Source organism: Tachypleus tridentatus, chromosome 9 (genome assembly GCF_004210375.1).
Source record: "Tachypleus tridentatus isolate NWPU-2018 chromosome 9, ASM421037v1, whole genome shotgun sequence".
In the NCBI taxonomy this organism is placed as follows: Eukaryota; Metazoa; Arthropoda; class Merostomata; order Xiphosura; family Limulidae; genus Tachypleus; species Tachypleus tridentatus.
The window spans coordinates 157,978,860-157,998,516 of NC_134833.1; the positions used below are offsets into that span (position 1 = coordinate 157,978,860).

The 19,657-nt window shown below is 32.9% G+C and overlaps 1 protein-coding gene across 1 annotated transcript in view; it reads right to left on the reverse strand.

The window, feature by feature from the left end:
• Positions 1-2,234: 2,234 nt before the first annotated feature.
• Positions 2,235-19,657, reverse strand: part of LOC143226773 (ribosomal protein S6 kinase delta-1) — a 32,675-nt gene continuing 15,252 nt past the window's right edge. The window contains exons 5-15 of the mRNA XM_076458170.1: positions 19,436-19,548; positions 15,502-16,262; positions 12,063-12,184; positions 10,486-10,641; positions 9,339-10,277; positions 8,707-8,957; positions 8,462-8,499; positions 7,412-7,501; positions 4,316-4,398; positions 3,724-3,819; positions 2,235-3,014 (exon numbers count right to left, since the gene is read on the reverse strand). Of these exons, the coding sequence (XP_076314285.1) occupies positions 2,904-3,014; positions 3,724-3,819; positions 4,316-4,398; positions 7,412-7,501; positions 8,462-8,499; positions 8,707-8,957; positions 9,339-10,277; positions 10,486-10,641; positions 12,063-12,184; positions 15,502-16,262; positions 19,436-19,548 (2,760 nt within the window). The 3' untranslated portion in view covers positions 2,235-2,903. The remainder of the gene's footprint in view (positions 3,015-3,723; positions 3,820-4,315; positions 4,399-7,411; positions 7,502-8,461; positions 8,500-8,706; positions 8,958-9,338; positions 10,278-10,485; positions 10,642-12,062; positions 12,185-15,501; positions 16,263-19,435; positions 19,549-19,657) is intronic.

Genomic DNA, 19,657 nt, shown 5'->3' on the forward strand with positions numbered 1-19,657 from the left:
TTTCTTTTCTTTTTAAAACTCCAACAATCGTAAATAACATGACCAGGTTTTGTCACAGAAATGGCAGAGAAGTTTTGATGATTTTTCATAGTATTATCCTGACTGTCAGATTTCCAACAACAGAAGCTGGGTTTTTTAGAAGAATCCTGAACTTTAGTGGATTAGACAGATACTGGTTTTTGCTGAGATGGCAAGAATTTCTTTTTTATGAAAAATGGTTTTATGTGTGAAAGTGTAACCATTGGAGAGAGAAGCTGCTTCCTGTAGTATCTAGACTTTTTTTCATCCAAGCAAGTTTTGAGGTTTTCACTTGTACATCGTTTAAATTCCGCAATTAGACATAATTGTCTTAATTTTTAGAAACTGTTGCCAATATGCAAGGAATTACACGTCCCACAATACTCGCTACGCACATCAAACCGAAACACACGTAGGTATCAAAATAAACGTATAACGGTAAATCCGTTACACATCCAATGCTAATATGGCAAACGTTTCTACCAGAGATGACATGGAACAGTACTATCGTAAATAATAATATTCTTTTATTATTAGACGTTGTCCAACACTAATATGACAAACAGTAGTTGTTACTACGAGACTTGCTATCCAACATTAATATGACAAACATCAGTTCATATTACAATACGACATACAACACAGTCGTTACTATAGGATATTGTATTTAAAACTAATATGGTAAACGTTATGAGTCGTTACTATTAGATGCCACCCAACATTAAAATGCCAAACATTATTACTAAACGTGACATCCAACTCTGACATGATGAACATTATCAGTAGATTTTAGTAGACATGACATCCAACAGTAATATTATAAATGTTAACAGTGGTTACTAGTAGACATGACATCCAACAGTAATATTATAAATGTTAACAGTGGTTATTAGTAGACATGACATCCAACAGTAATATTATAAATGTTAACAGTGATTATTAGTAGACACGACATCCAACAGTAATATTATAAATGTTAACAGTGATTATTAGTAGACACGACATCCAACAGTAATATTATAAATGTTAACAGTGGTTATTAGTAGACATGACATCCAACAGTAGTATTATAAATATTATTAGTAGTTATTACTAGACGTGACAATTAACAGAGATACGACAAACTGTGGCCCCGCATGACCAGGTGGGTTAAGGCATTCGACTCATGATCTGAGGGTCGCTGGTTTGAATCCCTGTTACACCAAACATGCTCGCCCTTTCAGCCGTGGGGGATTACAATGTGACGGTCAATCCCACTATTCGTTGGTAAAGGAGTAGCCCAAGAATTGGCAGTGGGTGGTGATGACTAGTTGCCTTCCCTCTAGTCTTATACTGCTAAATTAGGAACAGCTAGCATAGATAGCCCTCGTGTAGCTTTGTGCAAAATTAAAAAACAAACAAATGGCAAATTGTCATAATTACTCGACATGATATCCAACACTATTAAGGCAAACTCTATCTGTTATGATTACCAGATATGACATTTAACACTAATAAATATTAGCAGCTGTTATTACTAGACAAAACATCGAACATTAATTTTGTAAACATTATCAACCATTATTACTAGACATGAATCCGGACACTAAACGTTATCTATTCTTGTTATTACATGTCATCTAACATTAATAGGGCAAACAATATCAGTAATTATTACTAGATAAGACGCCCAACATTAATACAGTAAACGTTATCTGTTGTTATCACTAAAATGTTATTCAACACTAATATAATAAATGTTCCCAATAAAACTTACAACTATAAGGACTTAATTTATTGTTACTTTTTACAATTCTTGAAGTTGTTTTTTTAAACTCAGATCATGATTTTACTTTTTGTTTCTGGCATGCACTGTATCTTCATAATAACTCCATGTCTGATCCAGGTGTGTTTTTTATAAATCATGTTGTGTTTTACAAACATTCCTTTTGTTACACTAACTGATTGGTATTTCATTATCTCGTCATGGATGCCCGTAAGTGATCTTAGAGTAAGATTGGATTTTATCTTCTTATTTAACACTGCAGAAGGTTTATTTACCCTATTAGGACAACGTATTTCCAGATATGTATATAAAAAAACAACAAAAAACAAACAGCACAATGTTATAAAATAATTTTTTTACATTCGGTGATGGGTGAAGTTTTATCAATTTCATATGGAATCAACTGATGATTAGTTAGTCCTCTTTCCATCTAAAAAATCAGGAATCGAACTTCATGAAAAATATGAAGTGATTTTATTATTCTTTTTACAAAATATAATTTTTCATCTTTATTACATAAATGGAACAATAGTCTCTGTAAAGAGGCATCTAGGTCGTATGTAAATAAATTCAATTCTCTTAGCTTTTGCTACTTTCCTTATGATGCTTCTGTCATTTCAATAGAAAATCACCCTCATTAAAAATAAAACTGACCCAGAGAACAATAATCTAAAATAGAAAACTAAATATCCAGATTTTTATGTGTGGACCTTATAAAAGTCACAGTCCTATATCAGGAAGATAGAAACTTAATGTCAAAATCTTACTTAAAGAAATTAATTTACCAATAAGAAACTCTTAATTAACAGCATATTGTCTGCATTGAAATTACAAATCAAAGTTTTGATTGATTAAGGTGTGTACCTTGTCAGTTTGCTAGAATTTATAACAATAATATAAAACTTGCACAATAAAAAAAATTAAAATCTCAATGTAGTAATTAATAAATGCTGCTCGTATAAAGTAAATTTTCTGTAAACATTTAACAGTTTCAATCAATAACTGATTAATTATACAAGGCAACATAATCATTTTTCTTTCTCTAAGTAGATAAGGTGCGTTTTATGATCTTTCCCGTCTTGTTCTGTAGATATAAATATGCAGATGTCAGGATGATATGTCATGTTTCCATGGAGCTCCAGTTGATCTTGGCAAAAAATGGATGAGATTTAATGTCATCTAATCCATGAGGTCCAGCCCCTAGTCTTTCAGAGGGATTGTACTTAAGCAACTAAAGATAAAAATAAAAGAAACGTTTATTAGAAATAAAAAGTAAACAATTAGTTTCAAATTGTATTGAAAACTAATATATATTTCCTTTTTGTTTCTTTAATGTTACAGTACTAATTGTTACATTTCATATAAGGACATTAATTTCATTTATTTATTTTGACGATTATTTTGTATTGTTAGCATAGTATAAAGATTTAATATTAATCTAAATATCACATCAAGAGTAGCCACCTGATAAGTTAGTCCAGTCTAATTATTAGTTTTTCTTTCATAATTTAAAGCAGTATACTAAATCAGTAACATTAATTACTAGGCTATTTTATTCTGATCAATATATGTAGTTTTCTCTTATCAGATGCTACTAATAATTGTAATACCTGAAGCAACACATCAGTTACTTGTACTTCAATACTGAAAGTAGTAGGAGTTTAAAGAATTAATATCAGAATTTTTCAAATCAATTTTAATAATTTTATTACAGAAAAATTGATCTACAATGTAAAAACACGAGACACTAAGAAAGATATTCCAACATATTGTTACATATCAAGTCTGCATAAATATTAAATATTGTTAGCCACTCACCACTTCAAATAACAAAAGAACTCTGTTTAAAGTCCTGATGAAAAGCAATAACCCCTTACAGAAGTATACATGCATAACAGCATAGCAATTCCACCATTGCTGCTACAGAAAAGATAGCTTACCTTCCTCAGAAGATCTTGGGCTTCAATAGAAACATGACCAGGAATGTTTATAGTAGTGTGAGAAGTGATACCACCAGAGTGACAAGAATATAGAGCCTAAAAAATCAAATTATGTTAATATATAATACACATTGTATTATAAAATAAGAATATGACTGGATCAGTTTGTTAACTAAAAAAAACTAATATTCATGTACATTAAAATGTCCTTTTTACAGCTAGTAAAAATAATGTTTTCAATATTAGAATGTATTTTCATACTACGAACCTCAGCCTATTTGTGTGTTAAGATGAACCATACTTATATGCTTATAAAAACCACAACTTGTGCTCAGAACCATAATGTGTTTACAAGATGTAAAAGTACACTAAGTTTATGTATTAAGAACCACAGCCTGTTTATATGTTAAAAAAAACACAATGTTTAAATGCTAAGAGAAACCAGAATATGTTTACATGCAAAGAACTACAATCAATTTACATGTTACAATAACCATAATAAAGTTAAATCTGAAAAAGAATCAGAATATGTTTAAGCTCATATTTGTTAAGTATTAAGATTAAGGTAATATTACTCTGATAATTTTCTTACCCGACCAGTAAGCATTTCAAACAATAAGGCCCCCACACTCCACCAATCACAGACTGAGGTAACCTCAAAGATACTTCCTACCTCTAAAAACAAGTTACCATGGTTATACTCAGACGTTTTAGTAAGCATTTCGTACACTTAGTTTCATGTTTTTGATATTTTTACAAATAAAAATAAAAATGTATTTTTCTAAGCACTCAGTAAAAACAAAGCCAAAAATAAAACATACTTTTTTAGAAAAAATTCCTTCTGCTTAACATTATATTACTGGAACTTTCTAAAGTTTATTATACATATATATTATACATAGGCTTCCATGATTACATGAGACAGGCTTCTTATGGGCATATGAAACATATTTACATAATATAGGACACATGTTTACATGAGGAAGGTTTTTATGGCTAGATGAACCATGTTTACTTGAGACAGGCTGGATCAAAGAGTTTTACACAGTTATTTAATGCACATTTACATGAAAGTTTTCTATGACTAGATGCAAGAGGCATACACAGTTGTACAAGTTAGGTTTACATGTTTATACTAGATTCACATTATTATTTAAAAACAATCTTTTGTAGGTTTATGAAAAACATTACACAGTTGTAAAACTAAAATTTACCATGAAATGTAGACAACAGGGAACTATCTGTTACCCACCCTCAAGAAATGTAACAGTTTCAATCTACTGTTAACGTTTGAGGAAATAAACATTTTTTTTATTAAAATTTGTGTGACATGCTATCCTCCACTGCTGATAAGTCAGTCACACTGTTGGAAAATATACTGTCCTAACTAGAACCTAATCAGTCTTTTCCCAATCTTGGATTTGCAATGTTTAGTCCTATTATCTCACAATGTATCTCTTATCTTATCAATGCTCTGGAAATCTTGTACACTTCAATATGATGATATCTTACTTTTCTTTTCTACATAGAAATTAAGTTAAAAGATATTAATCTATCCTTATAAAATTACTCTTCCATCACTGGAGTTATCTTAGCAGTCCTAATCTATTCTTGTAAGATGACCCTTCCATTCTTGGAGTTATCTTAGTAGCCCTGGAGGTATTTTTGCAACACCCTGAACTTTTCCAATAACTCAATATAATTTCTAACATAAGAAGACTATAAAGGCATACAATATACCACATCAGGACTAACCAAGGTTGCTAAATTTGGTAGAAACCTTTATGAAACTTGGTAAATTTTGCTAATTTACCTGTTGCGTGGCTAATAAAATATTTTGAAATTTATTGTCTCCTTTACGTGAAATTTGACCTTGTAATAATGGTTTACAAGAGCTAGTTTTTGTCTAAATGTTTGAATATGCTTTATGAGGGCTCATTGTGCAGGCACAAGATAATTTCAGACAATGATGATCTACCAGTGGCTCTTTTAGTCTTGTTTTCATATACTGTGGCTATTGTGACTCGTAAGTGTCAGTATTTATTTACAGCTTGATGCATTGTTTAATTTTAAATGTGTTTTGCTTGATTTTTATAATTTTATTTAAGTTACATTTAACCTAACCCACAGATCATAATGGCTGAGAAAAGGAGCAATAAGGATAGTGATTTAGTAGAAAGTCCAGACAAGAAAGATAATCTCATACAGTAAGCCTACACAGGCCCAGTTAGGAACAGAAATGCTAGTTGCCACAAAAATGGCTTAATGATCCTAAGTTTAGTTGTTTTAGTCAAAGTTCAAAAAACTTAAATAAGTCATTTTGTAAAATATGAAGTTGTGACTTATCTGGGAGTGTTAATTCAGTGACATTAGAAGATGGGGTGACTTTAGCAGCTACAATACTAGAAGGTTTACAGAAACCAATTGTTAAAATGTATTTTGCTTTTCTGACTTTTATTCTGCCATATGTAAGTAAAATACATTTATAGTTTCAAGCTGAGAGATTTGGAATTCATAAGCTACATGCCTCCATTAACAGTAGTATGAAAGGTATCCGTGGTAATTTTATTGAAAGTACTAAAAGATGCAGGTACATCAAAGGTTAACATCAAGTATCTTTCAATTTACCTTCCCTTAAGTGAAATATATCATGGAGCAAGAACTGAAAGTATCTTTCTAGAATATTCTTCCAAAATCCAAACCAAAGAACTCAAAGAATTTCAGCTTAAGACATTGAATTTTTACACCAAACATAGCAATGAAATGTACAAACAGTTTGTATCATTTCGTATGTTCATGTATTTACAGCTATTTGAAGCTTTAGAGCCATAAAGTGTGTCTCAAGGACAGTCACATTCAATTATCCCATTGGTCATGAAATTTCCTAATATTATTGAGGAAACAAAGTATGAAGATATCAATAGAGAATGACAAGAGTTAACTTTACAAGAGAAATACTTGAATTATGTTTCTCAAGAGAAATGTGGAGATGAATTTCATTTCCCGATTACATCCAAATTAATGATAAACTTACTCATTATTCAGCTGCAGCAGAAAGGCTGTTCTCTTTGGTAAACAATATAAAAGTAAAAAATAGTTCCCGGCTAAGTATGGGAACACTAAATGTTTTATTATACGGCAAAAAATCTTTTGGAAAACATGACATGTGAAGAATGGTAACTGTCTGAAAAATTGTGCAAAACATGAAGGAAACTAAACTTTATATCAACGAAGAGGAAAACACACAAGTTTTTAATAAAATAAGGTTAGTTATATGTTGTTTTTTTATTTAACTTGGTAAAATCCAATAAAATCATCTGGCAACCCTGGTCTGACCAACTACATTCACAACTTTATATCACACAGGTTAGGTTTCTGTGGCTGTATTAATTTACGAGGTAAAAGGGTGCAACTTGTAGTTTTGAGCCTGTTTACATAATTGTATGAGATACATTTCTACAACCAGTGACAAATTCCGATAGTAAAAACATGTCACAATTAAATTCATAACAAACATGATGATATCCATTAAAATTAAAGTACAAATATCAAGCTACAAGAATCAAATGAATGATTAAAACAAGTAAAAACTAAAGCTTGTCCTTTATCACCATAGTTTTATTCATATCTTTTGTAAATAGTTTCATTTACTTAAATATTCCAAGCATATGATTCATAAAACACACACCTGGTGCAGCATACAGTTTATCACAAGCATATTTATTTACAGATTTGTCAACTTGACTCCACTGGCACTGGTAAGTTAACAGGATGTGACCTACAAGGTTTAAATATAATTAAAACTTTATCAGTAATAATCAACCAATAAAACTGAAAGTGGTAAGTTAACAGGATGTGACCTACAAGGTTTAAATATAATTAAAACTTTATCAGTAATAATCAACCAATAAAACTGAAAGTGGTAAGTTAACAGGATGTGACCTACAAGGTTTAAATATAATTAAAACTTTATCAGTAATAATCAACCAATAAAACTGAAAGTGGTAAGTTAACAGGATGTGACCTACAAGGTTTAAATATAATTAAAACTTTATCAGTAATAATCAACCAATAAAACTGAAAGTGGTAAGATAACAAGATGTGACCTACAAGGTTTAAATATAATTAAAACTTTATCAGTAATAATCAACCAATAAAACTGAAAGTGGTAAGTTAACAGGATGTGACCTACAAGGTTTAAATATAATTAAAACTTTATCAGTAATAATCAACCAATAACACTGAAAGATTTTAGGTTTAGTTAAAACGTTTTTACTGATTCTAAAAATTGATTTTTTTTACTGAATTTCAGACAGATGTATTTATAAACACAAAACAGTCAAGGATGCAAATGTATAACTAGTGACCAAACCATCTGTTCCCAAACCCTACACAGGATTTGAAACTAACAGTATTCTAATACATTAGCTAGCCAATCTCACACATGTACTTTAACCAGGAATCTATGTGAAAGAATTTGTATTCTAACATTTACGTTATCTGGGCCAAAACAGTACTGAAACACTTGACCCATTTGAATCCAAACTAGTATCTAAAACAGGGTCTTCAGTTAACAGAACAGATGCTATTTTATCACATATCAGTAACTAAATCTTGGACAACCTAGTAACTCCAGAGTGCATCATACTGATTCTAGTTACTTTTATTTATTACTCTACCTTATCTACAGATTTAAATAATTATAAGTAACTGTTTTGCAGTAAATTGCATGCATTACCTCGTTCTCCAAGTAATATATTGTCTGGGTGAAGGTCCCTGGAAAAAAAAGAAGTAAAAACATTATAATACCAGAAGTTTACATAATTAAGTTCATTAATTATTTAATCTTCAAGCACTTGAAAGAATTAACTATAAAGTCCACAAAAGAAGCCAGGAGTAATGTGAACAATTATTTTTACTTTCTTACTGTTTCTTAATCACATCTTTGACAGCATAAGGTTAACAGAGGGCAAATAAACTTACTGACAGACCATCCCTAACTTATGCAATTCAGCCACAACGAACACAAGTTCAGCTATCCACTGTCGAATGCAGGATTCAGGAAGATGAGCAGGATCCAGTGCAGCTTGAGTTACTGCTGCATCTAGTTCTTGGAAGACATCCGAAAAATGTCTCACACGCTGAGAGAGAGTCAGTTCCAGACTGCCAGTCGAGGATGACCTTCTCGGTCGTCCTCGACGCAGATGGTGGTCGGAGGCTGGTGAGTGATGGGGCTGTACAAATAACAAGAGAATGTAGTTTATGACTGTAAGTTCATAGAGTGACAAGATTTCCTTTTGTGAAATACTTACAAATTTCTTTTAAAAGTATAAATTCAATTTTATATATTTGTAAAAAGGACATGTCTGTTTCAATAAAAACTGACCGGAAAACATATAAATAGCTGGTATTGTTTTACAAAGGAACATACCATCCTTCCTGTTTATAAGTTATACATATCACTATGTAGGTCCACTTAAAGGAAAATATTTAAAACTATTAAAAAATTACCAGAACACTTGTTATTAAAATCAGTGTAATAAAGTTATTTGTTAAGTATTTGTTGAATGTACACAAGTATGCTCAGCATGAAAGTTTCTGTACGTAGAACCCACCTTTTGACTAAACTTGATGTGCAGATCTGTTCTTCCTATCTTATCTGCTTCTGCTTGTTTCTTATCCGCAAAACTTGAAATGTCATTAGATCCACTGGTACGACGTTTTGGAGAAACAAGATCTTCTTCTGTTTCTTTAACACTTTCAATAAGATCATAACAAACATTGTTTTCATCTTGGTGTTGTTGGTTGTTTCTAGTTGAGGGCTGAGGATCAACACCTGGACCACGAGCACTGGCTTGAATCGTTGTGTCAACACTCTGTAATAGCGTCTTTGACTTGTGAATTAGCTGTTCAAGCATGTTGTTGTTACTAGTTGCAGGATTATCAAGCTCGCTGGAGTTTGGTAAAGCATTTCTTGATGGGCTATCCTGCACCAAATGTTCCTGAACAGATGGGTTTTCATAGATTACAGCCGTATCTTCAGGCGGAACATCATCATCTGTCTCATCTCCAACATCACTTACAATCAAGTTACATTTTGCAAGGCTAACAAGTTGTGTTGATGAGGCTGCATACTTTGTGAAGAGAGCAACATAACTAGGAGGACACTCGGCCGATGCAAGAAGGTCAGTGTCATCAGAGGTATGAATGGAAGAAAGCTCACATTGTGTTTCAACTGCAGGAGTTGAACACTCCACTTCCAGAACGTTAGACAACTTACGTCCAGAGTAAACGTTCTCCACCAAACTGCTACTGGCAGACGTGTGCTTCAGGTCCTCATCTCTATCTACACAGTCAAAACATGGAGACAAGGGGCTTCTCTGTAAGTAAGAACAGATGTAATCCCACAGGCTTCCCCCAGTAGCATACTGAAGCACGAGAAACAGGGCATAGTCTGTCTCATAAACTTTGTACAATTCCACCATGTACGGAACTTCCTGGGGCACAATATTATGGAACTGACTAGCATCAGGAGTTGGGCTCTTATATAAAGTCTAGATTAAAGAAAGAAAATTCAAAGAAAACATTTGCTGAGCTACACTTTAAAAAAAATATTTTTAAAAACATTTATATGTTATTGTTAGAAAAAACATTTAAAACTAACATAATATTTCAAAAATTTTTGTAAAAGATTTTTGGATACATAAAGATATGTTATAAACTATGAACAAGAAGCAATGTATGTTCACATTGAAATCTTACCTTTACCACGTACGTTGAATTGTCTGTTGTGTCAAGAACTAGAAGCACCTTCTTTATGGCTCCAAGTACTTTATATCTACTGAGTTCATGGAATGGAGCCCTCAAAGAGTTTATGGTGGTGTTGAGGACAGTTGCAGGTGAGAATCGGCTGTCCACCTGATGAAAGAAATAAGAACAAAACCAGAATGTTTTAAGACACATACCATTACAATAACAAATACATAGTTTCCTACCAAATGTACACAAGAATCAAACTCACTATTGGAAATCTTCAATGCTGTGGTAAATTCTCCTAATGAGATCCAAAAATGCAACAATAAGAATGAAGTTATACTCTCCCAATCCATGAAAACTGTCAACTTTAAAGTCAAACAACATAATCAACGTTTCAAAACCATTTATATCCTTACTTTACTTTTACAAAATGACGTTCCTATAAACTTAATGTTAAGTAACCAGCTGCTGCTCACACTTCAAGTGTGTGTCTGGCACGTGTCTTCATTGATTCAGTCATGTCCTTACCACATTCTTTGTGTAGATTATTCTCAGAAGTACAATGTAGTAATAATACATGCAATATTACATAACAGAGAGACTGATATAATTTAAGTGATATCATTCTCTACTGACCCACTGTGGATTTCTATGAAGATAAGTGGACTATGACATCTCAGTCATCCTTAATGGTCTTTTGTTCAATATCAAAACTGATATGCTGGTATTTACTCCTCTTACAGAATGAGTAAAGAACAGCATGATTCAGATTATTAGAAGTCAAAAGATATCATGTGTCATCACCTCTATTACTCCTAAAATGTGTTGCTTTGCTAGTTAACTCATTCTACAGTATAGGAGTAATTTTATACAGGTGTAACTGTAACACAGCAAATTAATGTTTTTGAGTGTACAGTAGCCTGTTAAACACCAGAATATCACATACTTATGAGTCAGTATTATAATGTATAATTCTTGAAGTCACCTGTTTTTACAAAATTAATAAATCAGTAACCTTCAGTTCATGCATGACTAAGTGAAGATAATGAACTTGAACAATATAGTGGAAAAGGTGAAGAATGGACACAAGGTCAACAGTGGTTAGTTACAAAGTGAATAGTGCTCACAAGGTTAACATTGGTCACAAAGTTAAAAGTGATTACAAGGTGAACAGTGGTTAAAAAGTTATCATTGGTTATAAGGTGGACAGTGGTTAAAAAGTTAACACTGGTTACAAGGTGGACAGTAGTTGTATGTCCAACAATGGTTACAAGGTTAACAGTAGTCATATGGTCAACATTGGTTTATGATCAACAGTGGTTACAAGGTTAACAGCAATTGTATGATCAATAGTGGCTACAAGGTGAACAATGGTTGAATGATCAACAGTGGCTACAAGGTGAACATTGGTTACAAGGTTCTATCATATATAAAGTCAACAAACCTGTCTTGAACACTTACAAAAGATGCAAGCTACTGAAAGTTAGCTTTACATAAAAATGTTGTCTCAAAATACATATGTATACAAGTTACAAATTATAAAAAATAAAAATTTCCCACTAGTATAAATAAATTCCACTTACTGCCCACCTCTTGTGATCCTGTACTTTTTCAGCTAGGTACTTATTGTAGATCTCTTCAGCTCTCACCAAATACTGGTTGATTTTTCTTCTGACTGCATCTCTTCTTTCCGTGTTCTTGTCAGCTACAAGAACCAATGTACATGAGCTACTAATCAAAGCAAGTAATATGTCGAAAAATGTTCATCCAAATACCTTGTTGTGAAGATTTCATTATTAGAAAAGTTACACAAGTTTAATTAATTTTCTACTTACATGACCATATAGTTACTTTTGTAACATTAGCCTAATTATTCCATTTTACAAACTTATCATTTTATTGAAATATAATCTAAGTTATACGTAGTCAACTGTTCCCACGTTGTGCACTTACTGACTCAGTGTAGACTTGGTCAATACAAAATACTATTTTATTTGCCTCAGTTGTATATACACTTGTATACTATAACACAAACTCCAATCGTGTAACCTTTTACACTTTTATTCAACTACTACAAAAACCATGATGATCCATCATTTACCAGTTTAATCACATAATTAACACAAGTTGCTACAGAATGCAAAAAACTTTTTGTATTCTAACCTCAGATGTTCTAATGCTTGTCTAATTACAGGTGTTTAAAACTCTATTTGTTATATCTGACTTTCCTCATATTATCTTTCTGCTCATTGGTTTGTATAAACCATTTTTGCTCACTGGTATAAATAATCCCACAGTGTTTATAACATTTATACATCATACATCTCACTCTCCAACTGTGTATAACATTTACACATCACACATCTTGCACTTCCACAGTGTGTAAAGCATTTACATATCACACATCTTGCACTTCCACAGTGTAAAGCATTTACATATCACACATCTTGCACTTCCACAGTGTGTAAAGCATTTACATATCACACATCTTACACTTCCACAGTGTGTAAAGCATTTACATATCACACATCTCACTCTCCCACTGTGTATAACATTTACACATCTCACTCTCCCACTGTGTATAACATTTACACATCTCACTCTCCCACTGTGTATAACATTTACACATCTCACTCTCCCACAGTGTGTATAACATTTACACATGATACATCTCACTCTCTCACTGTGTGTATAACATTTACACATGATACATCTCACTCTCTCACTGTGTGTATAACATTTACACATGATACATCTCACTCTCTCACTGTGTGTATAACATTTACACATGATACATCTCACTCTCTCACTGTGTGTATAACATTTACACATGATACATCTCACTCTCTCACTGTGTGTATAACATTTACACATGATACATCTCACTCTCCCAGTGTGTGTATAACATTTACACATGATACATCTCACTCTCCCAGTGTGTGTATAACATTTACACATGATACATCTCACTCTCCCAATGTGTGTATAACATTTACACATGATACATCTCACTCTCCCAGTGTGAGTAACATTTACACATCATACATATCACTCTCCCACAGTGTGTATAACACTTGCACATCATACATCTCACTCTCCCAGTGTGAGTAACATTTACACATCATACATATCACTCTCCCACAGTGTGTATAACACTTGCACATCATACATCTCACTCTCCCACAGTGTGAGTAACATTTACACATCATATATTTCACTCTCCCACAGTGTGTATTCCATATCTATAGATCTCCTTATTTGGAACATGCTAAGTATGGTCAGTGTTATGTTCTAAATTCAGGCCGAAGTGTTACTTTCCATAGCAGGGTGCAATCACAGAAAGTATCTGATATTTTATGGGATGGTTGTATTGAATTCTACTTCACCTTGTGTACAAGGTGGATTCTTTTATAACTATCATGCACTCACAGATATTTGTGATCTGCTTTTCCAGTTGGTCTGCTTCAAAAAGATTGTGAATTATAAATCAATTTGGCACTTTCAAACAAATCCATTTCTGTCCTGAAAAAGTCAAATAAACTGAGCTCAAAGATGAGTCACGTAAAAATTTCAAGATGCAATTTTAACAGAAACTTTAACTGTTATACTGTCAGAAGTCACTTCGTTCATTAAAATGCAAGTGATTTCTGACAGTATAACATTCCTTTCATCTGTTTCTAAAACAAACAACATATTTACTTGTGACTTCTGACTCTTTCAGCCCATCAATAGAACTGTCCTCTCACATAACAGATCCTAGAACCTGTAGTTATTGCAGAAAACATATTTATCCTCAAACTATCACAACAGAAACATCACGTTTATTTTGCAGTAAATGAACATAATTAGCTCTAATCAACTGTGTTATTATTTTAGACTACCATTTCCATCTAAAAGTATCAAAAGTACCACAATATTACTCTACCTCACAGTGTAAGGATAGCTGTAAAACAGTAACTGTAAACCCAAATCTGTGTACTCCTACTCCAATAAGTACAAGTTAGTTCCTCAATTATTCACCTTCAATGTTGGTTTAAACTCAAAGCTAAAGTGTACTAAGATGGTCCTATTAAAGATAAACATGCAGAAACACACGTACGAAAGAGGTTAAAATAAGAAGCCAACATGCATCTGAACCGTTTCCAGTAATTCATTTGTACTTTGGGAATATTAATTTGTCCAAGAAAAATAATAACTTGCCTGTAAATAGTCAGAAAGCATCCAACAAGGCTGTGTTGACTTTTTTTGGAGTTTTATACATTTCTAGTGAAAACATGAGCAAGGAAAGTGGACCTACACCGTGATGTTATATTCTGAAGCCTATTAACTTTAAAAACAATGACTTAATCGTTATTACAAAACAACTGCAGCTGTTTCTTATATCAATAAGTGTTGACTTAAACTTTTAGTTGTTCACTTAAGATATCATTTTCAACATTTAAATTATTAATATATCAAGCCTATATCACCTGAATGTCCTATTACAAATGTTCTTAAGTGGTATAAACAAAACTGAATAGAAGAAAGGAAAGATTCATTTATGACAGATGATAAATCTATAATAGTTTAAGATTTTGTTTCAAAACTTTCACACACAACTACATAAAAGGCTATCTGCACAAAGTTATCTATAATTTTGAGCTGACAGACAAGAAAGAAGGAAGGTCATAAATAACCACCACCACCACCATTGGCGATCAGATAAGAATTTGACCAAAAAGTGTGGTTTTTACCAAAACATTTACACACCATATGAAGCATGGTTTTTGTACCAATGAGCCATGAATCATATACTAGCCACTAAGCTGTGCATGGTCGCAATGGTTAAAAAAAGTTTATGTGGAACATCCACTTAATAATCACAAACTCAAGTTATTTATAACACAAGTTTACCACTTGTTTTGTGAGGTAGGAAAAACTTGACTTTCAGTTTTTCACTAAACATCATTTTCATTGAAATTTAGCCTGTCTGTGAAAGTGTTTTGTCAATGACCTGTCCTTATTTGTTACTAAATAACTAACCTTGAACTCCTTCCAGTAGTGTAGCTATTGCTGTTTTGTAGAAGGCAAAAGCATGTGTAAAGTCACCCACAGCTTCACTCTGCTGAGCACAACTTATTTCTTCTGCTGCATTAGTTAAGTATTTGGAGTTGTTTCTATCAGCTAAATCCAGATTAGAGACAATAGGTGAAAGAGGAGTCAAGGTGGGTGGTTCTACAGGACTGCTAACTTTAAACTGAGAAGCAGCCTCAAACTCTGATATAGTGGCATTAGCAGTCAGTGGATCAAACTCTTTCCATGATGATGAGACTGCACAAGAAGTTGAGAAGTCTGAGCTTGAAAAATTATCGTCTTCCTTCTGACTTTTTACTGGAACGAATTCTGTGCCTGTTACTGAGAGGCTTTCTACCTCTTCACCATCATCAAATGGTCTAGGAAATGAAAAAGAGTTGGGATCTGGAGAACTGTGATCTTCTGAAACAGAATGATCCAGACGAGAACAAGCTTCAATGGCAGACAAAAGCCAGGTATTGCTCACTTCTGTGAGTTGTTCAGTGGTGTGAGTCTCAGTCAAAGGATCAAAAAAGGCAAGTTCAGAACTTGGAAGAGGAGTGCTTAGTGTTGAACTTTCATCAGTAAAAGTAGTTCTGTCATCATCATCATCATCTTCTCCTTCACCCAGTTCATCTTCAGTATGATGTGAACTTAAACTAATCTCATCAACAGCCTTTCTGTGTTGCCAGATTCCTCCAAGGAGACTGTCAATTTCTGATGGTTCAGAGCTGCAACATACACGATTACTTCAGACATTCACATGTGTTCTGATTCTAAAGATTAGATAGTTATTATATTAGACAAAGGGCATCATTCATACCTAGATAAGTGTTTTACACTTAAGTTATTTTTGAACAATATTAAATGGAATCAACTAACAATTTGTTTAACCAACATTTTATAAAAACAATTGTGTATGTACTTGTACCTCTTTTAACAACCACTGTCAAGTCCTTTTTAATAACACTAAATAACCAAATATTTGCCATTGGAGAAAGCTCTAATGACTCAGGATAATTTGATGGTGTTGATTTTTCAAAAAAACACAGACAAAATTTACCCATCACCTCCAGATTTTGAGTTATTGTAATATCTCTATATTTTATCTGTACTATATGATATACCATACAATCAACTGAGTACAACAGATTAATGCCAGGAAATTAAGTTTACTGTGTAAGAAACACTCTTAACAACTTCAAACACTTACTATATTGCTCATATATGCTGTTTGTTCTCAGTACAACTGTAGAGAAATGCCCCACTTTTACTTCATTCCCACGCTAACCTAATCACCCAAAATCATGAAACCTTCATATGTTTAGCTTGTTAGAACATTCTAGAAGTCCCTAGACTAAGAATAAAAGGGCCAGAACCAGATGCTTCTCACTCACACGGTCACTTTGCCTCACTCTACATACAGTAAAAACAAAGTCTGGTTTTCTTCCTTGCGTTATACCTGCAACATAATCAAATTCTGCGCCAAACTGGTGTTTCGTAAAATATTGTAAACTCTAGTTCTGTAAACGTAAATTATTTTTTATTTTTAGAAGATCATTTAAAATGGTGGCTGTTTCCAGTTCAAGTAAAGTGCAAAAAATCACCTGAACAGTTTCTGCTATATTTGTGAAAAGTATAATACAGTTTCATGGAGGAAAAATATCATACACTATCTTGGGTGTAAAATTTGTGACCAGGGAAAACATTGTGCTCCACATGTGTTGTACAATTTGTACATCTGGCTGAATATGAAGAGAACAAGTATGTCACTTGTTGTTCCCATGATGTGGTGCGAGTCCAAATATCATCTAACTGTTATTTTTGTATTACTAATGTTTCTGGATATTTAGGCACAACTAAACAATACATCAAATAACCAGATATTGTGTCTGTAATAAAACAAGTATCAGCAAGTTGGGAAACAAAAGAGTCATCCTGTGAAGACAATGAACCATCTTCATCTTTTTCTTCTACGAATCCCATTCCTGTGACACCACAACATAAACTGACTCTTGTGGTTCGTGATTTGTTTACCAAAGCAACATGAGGAACTTCTTGGTTGTTATTCACAGTAATGGAATTTTTTATCTCCAAGAACAAGAGTTTAAGTTTACAGAAGTCACCATCAAAGTCTTGTTTCCTACTACAGCATGTAAGGTACTCTGAACAACTGCTGATGTACTAATTGAGGAACTGGGAACTGAACATCATCCTCAACAGTGAAGACCTTTATCAACTGATTTAAATTTACTCTGAAAGCTGTATTTCAACAACCTTAAACCATCAATTCCTGTTGCTCATGCTGTGAAAATGAAAGAAACTTAACAAAGACCAAAGATTATACTTGAGGACATCAAATATGATCATCATATGCAGAAAATATGTAGTTATCTAAAGGTTATTATACTCCTGTTAGGCCTGCAGGGTAGGTATACCAAACATTGTCTTTTCTGTCTCTGGGACAATTGAGATCATAAAAATAATTTCAGAAAGAACGAATAGCCAGTGAAATATAAAATAAGATACCAGGGAAGCAGAATAGAGCCACAACCTTTAGTGAATCCTAAAAATATGTTTCTGCCTTCACTTCATATTAAACTGGGACTCATGAAGAGTTTTGTTAAATGAATGAACAGGGATGATAATGGTTTCAAATATCTTTCTGAAAGGTTTCCAAAAATCAATGCAACAAAAATGAAAGGAGGTGTCTTTGTTGTACCACAGATTCAATAAGTGCTGATGGACTATTATTTTGAAACAGTATTCAGTCAAAAAGACATTGCTTCTTGAAAATCATTCAAACTGGTTGTCAAAAATTGCTTATAAAATAACAAAGTTGAAACTGCAGGAAACTATGGTCTAGGATGTAGGTAAGTGTGCACTTCTTACGCTCTCATTTAGAATTTCTTCTGAATGATCTAATCATAATGAGTGATGAGCATGGTAGTTTACTTTTAAGCACAGAACTACACAACTGACTATCTGCATTGTGCACATCCACTGAATTTTAACATCATCAATGCTTCAAACTTAATATTGTGCCAAAAGATGGGGTGTTATTACATTCTGTGTTACATGTTTGGGTACTAGGTATGATAATGTAATGTTACTGTCTGATGTAATGAAATCATTGACTTCGTAATCTTGGCTAACAAGTCTGATAGCATAGAATCACTGTTTGGCATAATGAAATCACTGGCCAAGTCATCTTGGTTAACACATCTAATAATGTGGTGTTACTGTTTGGTGTAATTAAATCATTGGCCAAATTGTCTTGGCTAACAAGTTTGATAATGTGATGTTTTTCTTTGGTATAATGAAATCATTTGGTAAGTCCTCCTGGCTAACAGGTTTGATAATGTGGTGTAATGATGTCATTGGCCAAGTAATCTTGGCTAATAGTTCTGATAATATGGTGTTACTGTTTGGTGTAATAAAATCATTGGCCAAGTCATTCTGGTTAACAAGTCTGATAATGTGGTATCACTATTTGGTGTAATGAAATCATTGGCTGAGTCATCATCTTAATTATTGGAAATGAGAATACTGGTGTTACAACTTCTGCATTAACACTTTTTAGACAACATGACCTTAATGGTGACTGAATAAAAAACCACAGAAAGAAACTTAGATAAAGTTTCATGAAAACCTTTTCAGAGTCTGTTGATTGCCTTAATACCATTAGTACAGTATAAACCTTCAGTAAGTTTATCATCATGTTCTACTTAATTTTGATAATTAGAAAGACTTCAAAAAATATTTCTGTGGAAGAAGTAAAATAGTCAAAAAGAAAGAGTAGAATGTCTTATTAATTTCAGTAAACTGTCGATGGTATTAAAACAGATCATATTGTTAAACCATGAAATAACTAAAGACACAAAACTGCATCTCTTGAACTTACCTAGCATCAGGACAGGAAGTTTCTGATGGTGTGGAAGGTTTCACCTTGGCTGGCAGGAGAGGGGGGTCTAGTGCTTTATTAAGTTCTGACTGAATCCTGACACTTTCGCCACCCTATGAAATAGAAGCAGCATTTCTAACAATTTAATAATCCTAAAGAATGTATTAAAATCCTACAAAATAAAATCAACACTTCTGACATTTCAATAGTCCTACAAAATAT